The sequence below is a fragment of the Centroberyx gerrardi genome, chromosome 7, assembly GCF_048128805.1.
Source record: "Centroberyx gerrardi isolate f3 chromosome 7, fCenGer3.hap1.cur.20231027, whole genome shotgun sequence".
In the NCBI taxonomy this organism is placed as follows: domain Eukaryota; kingdom Metazoa; phylum Chordata; class Actinopteri; order Beryciformes; family Berycidae; genus Centroberyx; species Centroberyx gerrardi.
This window is the reverse complement of record NC_136003.1, coordinates 16,324,634-16,339,310: the sequence shown is the minus strand read 5'-3', so window position 1 is coordinate 16,339,310 and position 14,677 is coordinate 16,324,634. Positions and strand designations below refer to the sequence as shown.

Sequence of the window (14,677 nt, the reverse complement as noted above, 5' to 3'; positions counted from 1 at the left end):
GGGATAAGTTTGTCCTCACTCGGCCTAATCTTTAAGCTTCTTGGCCAAACACCAACCTCATATCAGGAAAATGTCATCCTCACTACGCCTACTCTCTCCACTTTCCTCAAGTGTGCTCCCACTACCAACCTGGCCACTTCCGTCAGAGATATTTGACATTAACTGTTTGTACTCTGAGGTCAGAGCAGATGTAGCACAAGTCAGTCTCTGTCATTCTACTAGATCCGCATTGCTTCATGAGTATGAAAACACGATGCAGCTAAAGCTTTACAGCCTCTGTAGCAAAATCTAGCACAATAAATAAGATACAAATCCTAATTAGAAGTACATTTGTATTTATTTTCATATTAAACAGTGTAATTATAAACATGTCATTCAATTACACTAAGCATGATCAATATGAAGTAAAAATATTACAATTTTTAAAATCTACAAGTTTAAAGGACAGAATGAATTCACATCTGCTTTTGTGTCTTAATTTAACTGCTCTTAGCTAATGACTGTGATATGTTGCTCTTATCAATTCAGCTTTAAATTACAAAATGAAACCTCATACCTACAACTCAATTACATCATTTCCCATTTACAGACAAAAAATTAACATTTATATACATCAGTACAGTTCAACATTAAGTTACACTTCTCAAATGTGCAAGATTAAGCAAATGTATACTGTAGTCGAATAAAACAAGATTTCCTTAAATAAAATGTTCAAGTTTAACTGAAGCACAGGCTGCTGGTTTTTAACAGAGGTTAACCTTGTCTAAGATACAGTGCCTACTGTATGGGAGGAAAATAGACATCTATCTACTACAGGTGAAGGATAGCTGTTCATTAGATCACCAATGACAAAAATTTCAAAGTGTCCTCGATGAGTCACTAAAACGAGAGAGAGCCATACAGTTACGACTGTAAAACCCACGGAGTCTGGAAGAACTGTGTTTTGATAGCTGTAAATAAACATAAAGACTTTGGAAAAAACAGACATCTCTTGATCTTGGCGTCACCATTTGAATTATGTTTCTGTACATAAATTGATCATGATACACATACCCCAACCAACCCTGCTGTACAGCCACTGAGACAATGGTATTGGCTGCAAATGATAAAAAAATGGTGATAAAATATTCAAAATTGCAATTTGGGGGGTACCATTTGCAGCAAAAACGTCATCTGAGCAGGTTAACTGGTTTGACACAGTAAGAGAAAAGCAAAAGGCAAACAGAGAACAGTTAATGATACTTAAGTGATAACAGTAGCAGAGTGATTTTTGTTCTAGCAGTGAGTTCTCATGGAGCTTAAAGTCCCTGCACTTTACCAAAGAAACGCTGCCACGTTCATTAGGTCATCCTATCAACTCATACCTAAAGTTCAACTAATTAATGAAAGTCATTGCACATCGGTTTTACAAACAGCTCAATACATTTTTACATTCTGACATTTAAAAATAAAATCTCCCACTTTTTACACAATCTCACTAAATGTGTGATTTGCTATTTTGTAGTGATGGTGAATGGAGGGGTGCAGTTATCTTTACAGTATAACAGGCACTGTGATAAGACCCATTGATAAGTAATTGGGACAAATCCATTAAAGCAACTTCCTATCCATTCAGAGCATGGCATGAGGCATTCAGCAATAAATAACTTATTTGCAATTTTTTCCTCTGAATTTCCTTTCATGTGGATCTCACCTGTAAGGCTATGCTTGACGATCCTTGTCTAATAACACCTAGCATTCTTACTGAGGTGTCTCAAAAAGATTAAATTAAAGTTCCTTTGAAACACAAAGGAAGGGACATACAGTATGTCATCTCTAGAGATAAGGGCTTTGTTAGTTAAGGTAGTTATCCAATCATCCTATGACCAAACTGACAAAACTTGGTGCTTCCTAAAATGCTACCCGTCTCATTCAAAAGCTGCTATAGAAGCATACCATACATACTTCAGTTTCTCTCCAATTAGGAGATTGTGACTACTCTCCAATTAGGAGATTGTGACTACACCTGACGAGAGGTAAAGAAAAAACAAACCACTGTTCCAAAAAGGCAACCACCGTAATAATCGCACAATATTGTGAAGGAGCAAAATGAACAAAGTTATTGGGCAACCTCGGGTCTTGAGTTTTAGGTCTGCCGAATGCAAAGAGCTTATTCTTATTTGGCTGCAGACATAGGTTTGCCAGGCCCACTGTGTTGAATTCAATGGTTCAGGGCTTAAAAAGGTCCAAGTCTTTTTTTTTGGTGATGCAAAAGTACTGGGAACGGAGTGCATTGACTAACACAACAAAAGAGACAGCCAAACACTTGGAATGCGCTGGATGAGTCTTTAAAGCAAACATTAAGAAGCTAGGCCCGTTTTTACTTGTTTTTCCAGTGGAATTGCACTGAACAGAAATCACACACACACTAATGTAGCTAGAGAGGTGATGTGGCTCAGACTGGGACTGGGCCTTGTCTGTCTTATTTGCTAAAAGTCAATTTATAGCAGTCTTCCTCATGGCCATCTCCATGAAGGAAAAGAACAGTTCTGCCTGAGAGAAGCGTCCACGGTTTGCACCAAACCATCCGTCCTTATCCAGCCATTCTCCATTCCTGAAAGTGCGAGTATGGGTTCGTTCCTCGATAGTTTGAAGATAGATCGTCCCTTCATTCATCAGGCTAGTCCTTCTCCCCGTCTTCACTGCTTCCTGAGGTGAACAAAAGAGAAAGAGAGTTTGCACAAACACATCACACCTGTATGTCTTTTTGAACTACTTTTTTTATTTTGTCATATTTTTGTCAATACTAGAATGAAAAAAATATTCAAATATCATCATTGGACAGAATATTTATTCATCATTCATCATTACTAAAAATTTAATAAAAACCTTCATCAATGAGCATTTTAGTCATTAGTTTCATGATGAGATTAACACTGGGACTGGAATTATCCATTTTATAAGTCTGTGTATAACCCCATACAGGTTCTGTATGACTGCATGCTCCACTTGCCTCCTTGCTCGATGTCAGAGTCGGTAAGATGTGTAAGGGAGAAGCTGGCAATGCTGGCCGGTGAGATAGAGAAGCGGGAGTAGTTGGAGGAGCTGGTCCAGCTGGGCTCCGGCATGCGCCCTACTGCAGGGGGTGGAGAGGAAAACCGAGATGCTGCAGACGAGGATATAGCCTTGGACACTAGGTCCTTAGCGGTCTTGGACAGGAAGGAAGGCGCAGGCGCAGGGGAGGAGAAGTCATCATCCCACTCGAAGCCTCCACCTGTAGGATTTAATGAATGAGTCAGCACACAACATGCTGTACACAATGTTGAGGAGCTGCAGACATTTGGTAAGTTTTCCTGTTACCTTCTTCATCTGTTGAGCTTTCAGAGTTGGTGAACCTGTTCAGGTAGCTGGCAGTAGGAACTGGGCTGCTGAACTCTGATACCTGGCTGTTGGCACCCGAAGAGTGGTCACCCAGTTCCTTGGTGGGAGTCTCCTGAAAACAGAATGTGTTGGATTTTAGTTACCAAGTGTTGTATAAATTAGATAACAGCCAAACAAACACTAAACAACTTCATACTAGTTACACCAACAACAACTCTGATAAGCCCCCTAAAACATGTAATACTGAACCTGGTCAAACAGGTAGACGGTGACATCATCAAAGAAGGACACAGCTCTTCTGGAGTTGTCTGCATCGCTCCTCGCAGCAAACAGGGAAGATGTTGCTTCAATGTTCAGTGTGGTGGGTTTCAACAGGCTCTTCAGGTTCTTCGCACTACTGTCGTCTGAGATAATAAGTGGCACCGAGTGCACAGTGTCATCCTCACTTTCTGAGCTGGAGCTGCGTAGTCGGTATGCACGCATGTCGTCATCAGAGTCATCACTGTTCTCGTCCTCCTCGTCTGCATCCATCCCGTCCTCCTGTCCATCTGTGCCAGAACCCTCCCTCCTCCCCAGGTACCGTCCTTCCATGTCTGGCTCTTTTATTTTAGGACCATCACTGGCATAGGTCCTGGTTAGTTTAGCATGAACCATGTTCTCTGGCAACAGCTTTGATGGAGTAGCAGAAGGAGGTGGAGTTGAGGGTTCTAGATCTGCTGATGGGTCACCGCACTCTTGCTGATCGCAAGACATCAAGTCCGGGAAGAGCTGCAGTTTATTTCCATCCTCTTTATGGCTGTCGACAGACACTGTCACCTCCTCCTTGCAGTTTCCCTCAGTAGTTGAATCTGGCTCTGGAAAAATGCCCTCAACTTGAGGCCCAGGTGTTTCTCCAACATCAGCCAGTACTTCAGCAGCTACAGGAGATTCCTGCTGAGAAATAGAGGAATCTACATCTCCTTCCACTATAACCTCAACTGATGGACCACCAGTGGCCCCACTGCCCGTGTCACTAGAGTTCCTCAGCCACGAGACCTCAACAGAACTTCCTATGTGGGTTTCTTCAGACTTCTTCTCAGGTTCTGATTCATTGTCTGAGAAGTAGGCAGAGTCTCTGTAGTTACCACCCATGAATGGTTCCTCAACAGGAACTATGGGCTCTGGCTGCTGGTCTTCACTGTTCTCCTCATTTTGAGCATCCAGCACACTCTCTACTTCAGAGATAATGATTTCTGGTGGAACCAGTGTTGTAGCAGCTGTGGGCTCCTCTGTTTCTTCTTCTTCTTCAGCAACACTCATGCCATTTTCGACCTGGGAATGGTCTCTGACATTGGGCTGAGAGTTCCACTCGGGAGACTCTAGGTTCTCTGTCTCATACCCACTGTCTGCTATTTTGTATGGGGGCTGGAGTTTGTGTGGGGCTACTGGAGTGTTTAGCTCTTCAACCTGTTCTCCTAGCCTATGGATGTCAAGAGAGTCTAAAGAGTCTGGTGTCTCAGCTGAATTATCTACAGTTGGCAGAGTGGTGGAGACGCTGTCTTCCAGTAAGCTGTCCTGGCTGATCTGGTCCAGAGATGGCCCAGAGACCAGCAGAGAGGACCTGACAATAGGACCCCCGTTAGCATCCATAAAGGATTCTTCATGATCAGACAGAGTGGTTTCCAGTTCTACCTCTGCATCATCAATCAGTTCACTCAATACATCATTACTTGTTAGGCCTTCACTGTGGCCGTTGTCTGGAGACAATGCATGGACTTCTACGTTAACAGGCATTATACTTCCTATGGGCTGAATGCTATCCTTTGAGGTTCCATGGTCGTCTTCAAGGCTGGGGATTTTGGCATCTGTGAACAAGGAGTCTGTAGTGGCACTTTCAGAGAACACAGGGGTTTTGTGACCATCATTTAGACTAATCAAAACCTCAAATTTCTCTGAGGTAGAATCAAAAGCAGAGTCTATCCCCGTATCTGAGGAATGCAGCAGACCAAGGTCTTCAGTGGAAGAACTATTTCTAACTGGCAGCTGGTTGCTTGAGATATCTTCAGTGACCACTGTAATGGAAGGCACCAGTGTTTCATTTTCTACCACAGACTGACAGAAATCTCCCAAGTTGGTACTTGAAGAGTCTAAAAGTTCCTGTCTTGAGGATGTGCTACTTGCAATGGGTTTAAAGTTGGTTTCTGCTATGTTTAAGCTGTCCAAGCTCTCAAGGTTGTCCCAAGAGCTCATTTTGAATCTTTCCTCAGGTTCGTGGACTATACCAGGCAAAAGTAAATTCTGCTGTGGACTGTTAATTTTCCTTGATAAACTACAGCCATCTTTCAGCAGGTTCTGCTCTTTGAGAAACAGATAGTTGCCAGCTAGTTTTTCAGTGTTCAGAAGCCTCGTCACGTCCACGTTCTCCCTCTCTACTTCCACAGAGTGCTCCAGGTGTGTGGCTTCTGGACAATCCCCTAAAAAAGAATCCCCTAAGCTTTTATCTGTATCTACCACCTGGACTTCTGAAGATGCACCTTCATGGAAAGGGTTCCCATTGCGTTCTGGAAGCTCCATAAAGCTCTGTCTCCAGGAAAGGGAGTCCTCTTGTTTGGACTCCCCCTCAGTGAAGATGTTGGTGTGGTAAGGACTGTCATTCTCAAGAGAAGACCATATGTGGCTGTCTGGTAAAAAGGAGTCCTTGGAGTCAATACTTTGGTGGAAAAAATCTGCATCAGTACTAGACTCATCCAGACGGACATCTTGGAGAACAATGAACTCTTGCCTGTCTGAACTTGTGTCCATGTCTGGCCTTCTATTCCCATTTGCCCCTACAATGCTCTCGCCTTGTTCTTCTAGTTGTATGTAATACTCATTCCCATTAGACGGCTTCTGTGCATCAAACACCGGCAGGATCCCAGGAATTCCTGAAGGGGTGTTACCAGATTCTGTGCCTGCTGTTCTGGCCAGAGGATCTGGAAAATGGGCCTGAATGTCTTCACTGGAAACAGGGAAGAACATGCTGTGGTAGTTCAACGTTGTGTCCATGCCTGAACGTCCATGGTTGCTGTCATAGTGGTCGTGCTTGGCTGCCTCCCAGACATACTCAAAGCTGAGGCCTTTGCTAGTTTCAGTGACAGTGAGCACCTCATCAATCTCTTGTCGCAAGGCATCGTCAGCAAACTGCTCCAGGATTGGGAAAGAGGAGTGGCTAACAGTGGTCTGCCTTGTGGAAGGGTTAGGCTTGAGAGCATCCCAGCGTTGCTCAAAATCTTCCTCTATGTCCTTCTGGCCTTGCATGCGCAGGTAGATAAGCAGGCGGTGCACTTCCTCTGCCGTGGCCCGCTTGTCTGGGGACAGCCAGCAGAACTGCAGCACCTCATACCTGCAGTTAGAAGAAAATGCCTTTTTAGACAAGATACATTTACAGTGGCCAAATAACTTCAATCAAGTCGCACTTGATGTGAGCAGTACTATTTATGTTAGATTTTCTAGTTTTACAGTGCTCTTCTAATGCACATATTCAATGACACAAGAATCAAGTGCATCATGGAAAAAAAGTCTCACCATCTGTCAGAATAGGGGAGCTCCAGCTGTGGCTTAAAGAGTTTGATTTGCTGCTCCTTGATCACATGATTGAGGACCTCACGGTCAGACAGATGTGGGTACGGATGAGCTGCATTCTCAAAGAGCTCCCACAGCGTGACCCCCAAGGCCCTGCAGACACGTGAGAACAACACAGCTGTTGGGACTTACTGAAGGACAAGAGCCATTTAAATCAAGATTTTCTGCAGCAGAGTTCCGCAAATGACTTTAGCCTCTTAACACAAGACCAGGATACGTCACCAAATGAGTTGTTTTGAATATCCCAAACCAATGAAAACACTGCAAAATATGTATGAATCATATAGCAGCTATCATACCCTATGTAATAATGGTTCTATTGAATCAGAAGCCCATGTACTCTTACACTGTGAACTCTATACAGACATTCGTTCTGAATTATTTTTTCAACTTTCAAACCATGTTGCAAATTTTAATGAGTACGATGATTTAAATAAATTGTGTGTAGTTTTAGTTGGTAAATATTGTATCAACGAATGTGCCAAAGCTTGCCACTAAGGGTACTCCGATCGATCGGCCACCGATCGTTATCGGCCGATATTCGTTCTAAATAGTTTGATCGGTGGTCTCTATAAAGGCCGATCAGAAGAGCCAATCAGATGATGCAAAACACGTGAGACAATTTCTCTACGCGCCGCTAAAATGGCTTCACCGGTCTGGCAGTTCTACAAGGGGTCTGAAAAAGACAATAAATTTGCAAAAACGGAGACGAGTTGGGAAGAGATCCAAACAGAAGTAGTCTCTTTGTGCGGTCTGTCTCTCGCTCTCTCTTTCTCTGTCTCTCTCTCTCTCTCTATGTGTGTGTGTGTGTCGCGCTCTCTCTCGCTCTCTGTCTCGCTCACTCTCTCTCTCTCGCTCGCTCACTCCCTCTCTCTCACCGGACCCATCTGTTCGCCTCCCACTGCACACGCGGGCGTGAGGGATATTTTTTTTCCATGGCAAGAAGACGACCGGCTGAATTCCCAAAAAGAAGAACTAAGGGTTATTAACGTTACTGGGAATACAGCTGGGTTTCCGAGACTAGCAGATTAGCTGTATATAGGCTACTGTAGGTGCTAGTCAGTATCCACTGAGTGGACTGAAAACGTTAATATTTACTTTTTAACTGTGACTCTGAATGTTTGCTCCCTCAATCCAGATTAATATTGAAAAATATTTTGTTATGTTGCAGTTTTTATAGTCTCTAAAGTTGGAATAAATTGATAAAGGCCCTGTGTTTTCCGTCTATTGGAATTGATTTTTGTTGCCCCAGTAGGCCTATATATAATTTATTGTTCTAACTTGGTGTGTTGTGCACATTTAGCTTTTATTCTAATTTTTATTTTATAACATTTTATTTATTTTATTCCACAGGAAAGCTATATTTGTTAAGCTCTAAGCTGCTCCCAATAACCAAGCGTAGGCTGCTATGGTTTAAGTTGTGTCTCTAAGAGAGAGAGTGGAATATGTTGCACATGTTGCCTGCCAATAAACAGTTGTCAATTCATGATACTTTCTCATCTCTTAATTTTAATACTTAATATACAATGTTGTTAAGAATACTTAAATAAATAAATAATGCTACACGATGAATAGAAGGCTTCAAATAGACCCCGTGATCGGTATTGGCCGATACTGCTTCCAGCGATCGGTGATCGGCCCCAAAAATCCTGATCGGAGCACCCTTACTTACCACCTCATCCTTAACAGAAGACGTTCATTCATGAGTGTCTAAATCTTATAATGCAATACTAAGATTGTTTTATATTCTTTGTGTTTGTGTGTGTGTAATATGACCTCTATTTTTTTTTCATGTGTGTGTGTGTATGTACTTATGTGTGTGTATATTTGTGTGTATGTGTATATATATATATATATATATATATATATATATATATATATATATATATACACACACATATATATACACATATATATACACACATATATATATATATATATATATATATATATATATATATATATATATATTCTAGTATTTTTTTTTTATGTGTATTATTTTTAGCCTGTGTCTCATAACTCTAAATGAGTGGTCCTCAACCTCCTTTTTTATTGGGGTACTGTGTTTGTTGCTCTGTTTGACCTGTATGTTGAGGAGTGACACATAAATAAAATTATATCTATCTATCATAACTGGTGCCAAATATAAACATTCTCCTAATGAAAGGTGAGTCGCTGATTACATAAGGAACTCTTTTACAACTTCACATATTCTTGTTCAGGGGTAAATCAACTCTTGTAACTAGAGCCATCTTATGTAAGCCTGTGATTTACGACTGGAAGACATTTGGGCAGTCGTAAGATCATCAGGGAGGGGCTGAAAAGGAGTGTACAGTGTGGAGAGATGCTTAGCTGATGCAGTGTCAGTGTCTTTTTCCACTCGGTCTCCGACACCAGCCAGACTTGGGATTTCGAACCTCTGCTATCAGTAGAAAGGGCTTGTTTTGCTTGCTGAAGCCCCAGCAATGGGCTAGAGGTTTACTGCAGAGCCGATACTCTTACTCTGCATTAACTCCTTTCTTTTTAATCTCTTGGGAGAATTATTTTGAAATAAATTTGGATTGGATTCCACGTTCACCCACAGTTTTTTGAGTAATGGGTTTTACAACAATCTCCTTCTGTTGGCTTGTCATAGATGTAAGTGGCAGGAAGGAGCTGCACTCTGGCACTGTACCTACCACACATTGCTAGGCTTGGTCTGCTCCATAGTAATCACACCGCCATGGCGTTCGCCCACCAGCTCAGGAGCCAACCAGCGAAGGGGTGCAAATACATCATCCTCTGTGATGACGTAATCCTCCTATAGTAACATGGTAAAGGGACTCCAGTCAGACACAACAGAAACATTGGGTGACCTTCTGATCTTATGAGCATTACATTCAGACGGACAAATTGAGAGATTAGCAGTTTTTGAGGAATGCAGCACACAGAACTGCTTTAGCACATATGCAGTGTCAAGTTACACTTAAGTAAGGTCTTAATTCTTCAGTGAAATATGCAAGGTCAAAGGTAAACACTGGTACAGCCCCACATGGATAACATATATCTTCTTTCTGCTTAGTCATCTGGTCTTAAAAGGTTAAGCTCAAGAGCCAAGACTCAAGAGAATATACAGATCCATAATAAGATTGCCAAAATCTCTATGTAGATAGCATCTGAAGTCAGGTATCTGCTTACTTTGTATCTGTAAGGTCCAATTCCATAGTCTCCCACTTTGACTGTCAGATCTGCAGTCAGGTAGCAGTTCCTCAGGGCCAAATCACTATGAGAGGAGCGAGAAAAATGTCAGCATGAGACATAGGGATATTTATAGATCAGATTCAAATTCACAATTTCAAAATTATACCAATCATTTATAATAATAAACTTTATTTATATAGCACTTTTCTAAAACCCAGTTTACAAAGTGCTTCAGAGTATATAAAAAGACAAGGTGAAATAATAAAACAAATAGTAGATAAACTCCCAACACAATAAATAAAGCCCAAAAAATAAAGCAAGATAAAACAAAACTAAAAAATAAAATTAGATAAAAGAGTTTAGAACTGAAGAATTAATTACAGAAAAGTTTATAAAAATTTCCTTAGGCAGGGTGTTCCATAGTCTGGAGGTTTTAACCGCGAAAGCCGGATCACCCTTAGTCTTTAACCTGGAGCTTTGAGTGGCCAGGAGAGCTCTGCCCGAGGATCTCGGGCTGTGATTTGGCTCATAGGGGGTTAAAAGATCAGAGATGTAGCTTGCTGCGCTTTGAATGTGATCAGTAAAATCTTAAAATCAATTCTGAACTGGATTGGTAGCCAGTGAAGGGATGCAAGGAATGGAGTGACGTGATCTCTGCGTTTAGCACCTGTTTGAACCCTGGCAGCTGCATTTTGCACTAGTTGTAGATGGGAAAGTGACCTTTTTTTGACCCTGACTAGACAACTTTCTTTGCTTGCTCATCAAATGTTGGATTACAGTCAAAGAATACACCAAAACTTCTAATAACTGGCTTTATGTTTGACAACAAAATGTTTGAAGTTTAACTAGGTGTAATGTTAATGTAAAGACAGGGGCAGGTGAATACAAAATGTAAACCCACAGACACAGCTGCCACAGTAAAAGTGTTCATTGACTGTGCTGTCCTCATGTGGTAAATCAATGGAAATGCATCTTTGGATGGGAAAGCCATAATTCAGTGACACTACTGCTGTGAAAAATCTGATTTAAAAAATGTGATTATGCCCAATCTTGTCAAGAAGTTTACCATCTGCTGTAAATTTTTACAAACACCAATGACAAGAGCCAGGGCACAGGGAGCTCCGACAAGGATCACAAATGAATGATGGAACTACAGGGAATTATTACAAGGGGTTCTGTCATTTGCTTCTGCTCTCCCCCTTAACAACAAAATCACTGATACTGGAGCTATTCCCGACTCGCTCACACAGCAGCAGGATATTGTTTCCAGAGAGAAACACAGGCTCTGCAAACTGGTGGTGGGACCGCCAGGAGAGGGCATAAGAAGCTCCGCGGCTCTCATGAGCATTAGGGGGACATATGGTACCTCATTCAGATTGAGACACTCATGGAGGCGTAGGCTTCGGTTTCCCCTTAACCCGGCGGCATTCTCTGTGCACAAGTTCCAAAAGTGTGTCTCTCTCACCCCCCTATCGACAAACACTGCTGACACTAGTGGTCTTGCTTGCACGCGGCCCAGCTACTGTCAGACCCACTGAAACCTCTGCAAGATAAATGGAGAGATATTTTAAACTCTCCTGTCCTCTGCTATTGGCAAAGGGGCCAACATACAGTAACACTGGTGTCTCCCTGAGAATTGGGTCCAAGATCTTAACCCTACAAGGCAAATTGGTGGCGCGGCAGTGATCACTCCCACACCACCGGACATGAATGTTGTGCAATTTGTGCAAGCAGATGCTTGACCTCATCTGGTATTCAAGGACAAATTAAAATAACCCACTCATGTAGAGGTTTTGAATTGAACTCCAAAAACATGACTCAAATTGATAGATGATCTTAGCCAAATCAAAAAAAACAAAAAACGAACAAACTTAATCCTTGTGCTGAAAACACAAGTAGAGCTAAAACTGAACCATGCCTCAAAGACACTTCCTAGCAGAGTTTCAAAATGAGCATTATCAAAGCTGCGGGTGAACGCCAATGTCTGTTGACAAGCTAGAATTACAAGATGCACCAAACATTCATGCTATGTGAGCGCATGAGCATCAAACACTCTTTAGCTGCCAATTCTCACCCTCACATTGCAAGGCTAAGGCCTCGGATGTCAGCCCACACTGCCCTGGCCCAGAGGGTTTTGTGTTTGTAGCGCTGCACCATCCACAGCCACCAATTAAATTCTATCAGCTCTTTGTGGGCGTAGCCAGAGTCATTCGATTTTTGTGGCTCTTTAATATTTCTGGCTCTTAAAAAAAAAGAGTGCCACAGAAATATTTTTACGATGGTCATTTACAGTACTCCACATGGGGGAAGCTCGCAGAGCTCCTTTTGAGTTGCAACATGGATTAACAAACGACGCCCAATATGAGGCTATCCCTTTACATGCAAAAAGCAGAATCATCATATCCCTCTGGCAGAAGACAGCTGACACCGTGGCAATGCGTGGGAGCTGTGTAATTGGAACCCTTTGAGCTTATTCTGAGCATGCAAAATAGAGCCGACGAGCTGAGCATCGTATGCTACCCCAGAGCCACACATTCCCAACACCCCCAGTACCCCGCTGGCTGCTAGTAGCCAGACACCCAGTACTCGCCGGGGTAAAAATGAAAACGAAACAGACCCTCTCTGCTGTACACACCTTTTTTGGAGAACACTGGTACTCATGAGACTGGTTGGACAGTAAGGACTGAAGAAAGACTAGACCAAGGTCTTTACAGCCTTATCTCAACAGGTTTGTGACCGAGCGTTTACCACATGATAAAGGAATTGAATTAAGATCTGTAAGAAAAGTATGACTTGCTCCAACAACAAACAAGTGTTTGTCCTTAACCTGGCCTGAGGTAAGCTGTAATTTTAATATGATGAAATGAGTCTAATTTAAAATACATCAAATTTCAGCCTAATCACCTCTCAAGCCTAATCACCTCTCAATTTTAAAAATGACAAAAAATATTAAACTCCTTAAAAAGCCCAAGAAGCAAATGATGTGTTATCTTGTGCCAGACAAGAGAGGCACAAGTGAATGGTGAAGGGTCACAAAATTAAGATTGACTAACATTAGCACATTTATTACCCTCTAGGGAAAAAATTGACTATGACCAAATGTATATATCAAGATAACTAGTTACTTGTTTGCTAGATCAAATTGTTTTGGTTCACAAACACACAAAATGTTGACAATTGTGATGGATGTGGGAGGAGGGTGTGTAAAGGCAATATATAAATGAGCAGAGAGATGCCCTGTGTTTGTTGTCATTTCCTGCTACCACTGACAGGGCGAGCATTACGCTGTCAACAGTTGTATTATTTGACAAATAAAGGGGTGGGGAACACTGTGTTTAGCTTAGTGAGTGTAAAACCTGTGAGCTTAGCTAAGCCCTTGCAAAATGGCAAGAGAGTGTTGCAATTCTGAAGTGCTACCTGTGCAGGAAGTTGTGTTTGTGAAGGTGAGTGACACCGGCAGCGATTTCGCAGGCCATCCTCTGCAGCTGCAGCAACTCAGCGTTTCTGAACATCCAATCCTGCTGAGACAGATAGCCCCGCAGATCCCCCTGCAAACACAAACACGAAGACAGACACGCACACACACACACACACACACACACACACACACACAGTCGGCTACATTAGTTTATTAATACCAAACATTACAAACACATAATAATTCTGGCACAATCTTAATTGTGGCATAGCATTAGTGGTCAGCAGCAGTGGTTAATGTTAAATGCACTGTGCAGATCCCGCCGCACAGGGGCAGTAGACTCTCCTATTCCTGTCTCCTCAGCACTTCTTACTGCTGATGAGGGAGAGGACCAAATAAGGGTAAGGCTGTTTAATAGACCTCTATGCTGTGTCACAGGGATTTATAAATAAAAGAGCCCAGCTCAGGTCAGGGGAATAGAGCTGTGCCTCTCTGTCCGCTCAGGTTTCTGAGCCCATGATGGGTGGGGAGAAAAGAACAGGGTGTCCCGTGAGGGAAGAAAAGGCAGGGTAATTCAAGTCTTAATTACGCCCCACCACAATAAACACACACAGGTATATGGCTAGAAAGTGACATTAAGTGACTTATGCTAGAATCAGTTCACCGGTGTGTCTGATCACGGTGCAATGAAAAGTCAATACAAAGATGTGAATCTGGGACAAGAGGTTTCCCTCTATTCAAATCACAGACTGACATGGGTCTTTGTGGCTGGATAGACTCCTGAGGGATTGTAAATTTGAATTACAACAAGGGTCTCAGCTGTGTAGATTCACACCCCAGGGCAGGTTGGGAATTTCTGTGGTCCACCATAATGTGTGCAAACAGAGTCAAAGTGCATTTTGAATGTGCATTACACCAATAGCTGACACTTGGGTTAGAGATAGTAGACATCAAAAGATTAAATACAACCATCCCCAATACCATGACCATCATTTTAAAAGGGGACAAGGATGCAATGTCATTGTTCAAGGGTATTCTCATGACTGGCTCTTAACTTTTATCTTAAGTCTAATTTGCCCATTGTGTGAGCGAAGGTCCAGCTGAACCATGGGCACCTTT

The 14,677-nt window shown here is 42.2% G+C and overlaps 1 protein-coding gene across 1 annotated transcript in view; it reads right to left on the bottom strand.

The window, feature by feature from the left end:
- Window positions 1-379: 379 nt before the first annotated feature.
- lmtk2 (lemur tyrosine kinase 2) overlaps window positions 380-14,677 on the bottom strand; it is a 32,126-nt gene continuing 17,828 nt past the window's right edge. Inside the window, exons 7-14 of the mRNA XM_071921191.2 lie at window positions 13,558-13,688; window positions 10,138-10,222; window positions 9,639-9,760; window positions 6,904-7,053; window positions 3,610-6,721; window positions 3,340-3,472; window positions 2,989-3,253; window positions 380-2,684 (exon numbers count right to left, since the gene is read on the bottom strand). Of these exons, the coding sequence (XP_071777292.2) occupies window positions 2,660-2,684; window positions 2,989-3,253; window positions 3,340-3,472; window positions 3,610-6,721; window positions 6,904-7,053; window positions 9,639-9,760; window positions 10,138-10,222; window positions 13,558-13,688 (4,023 nt within the window). The 3' untranslated portion in view covers window positions 380-2,659. The remainder of the gene's footprint in view (window positions 2,685-2,988; window positions 3,254-3,339; window positions 3,473-3,609; window positions 6,722-6,903; window positions 7,054-9,638; window positions 9,761-10,137; window positions 10,223-13,557; window positions 13,689-14,677) is intronic.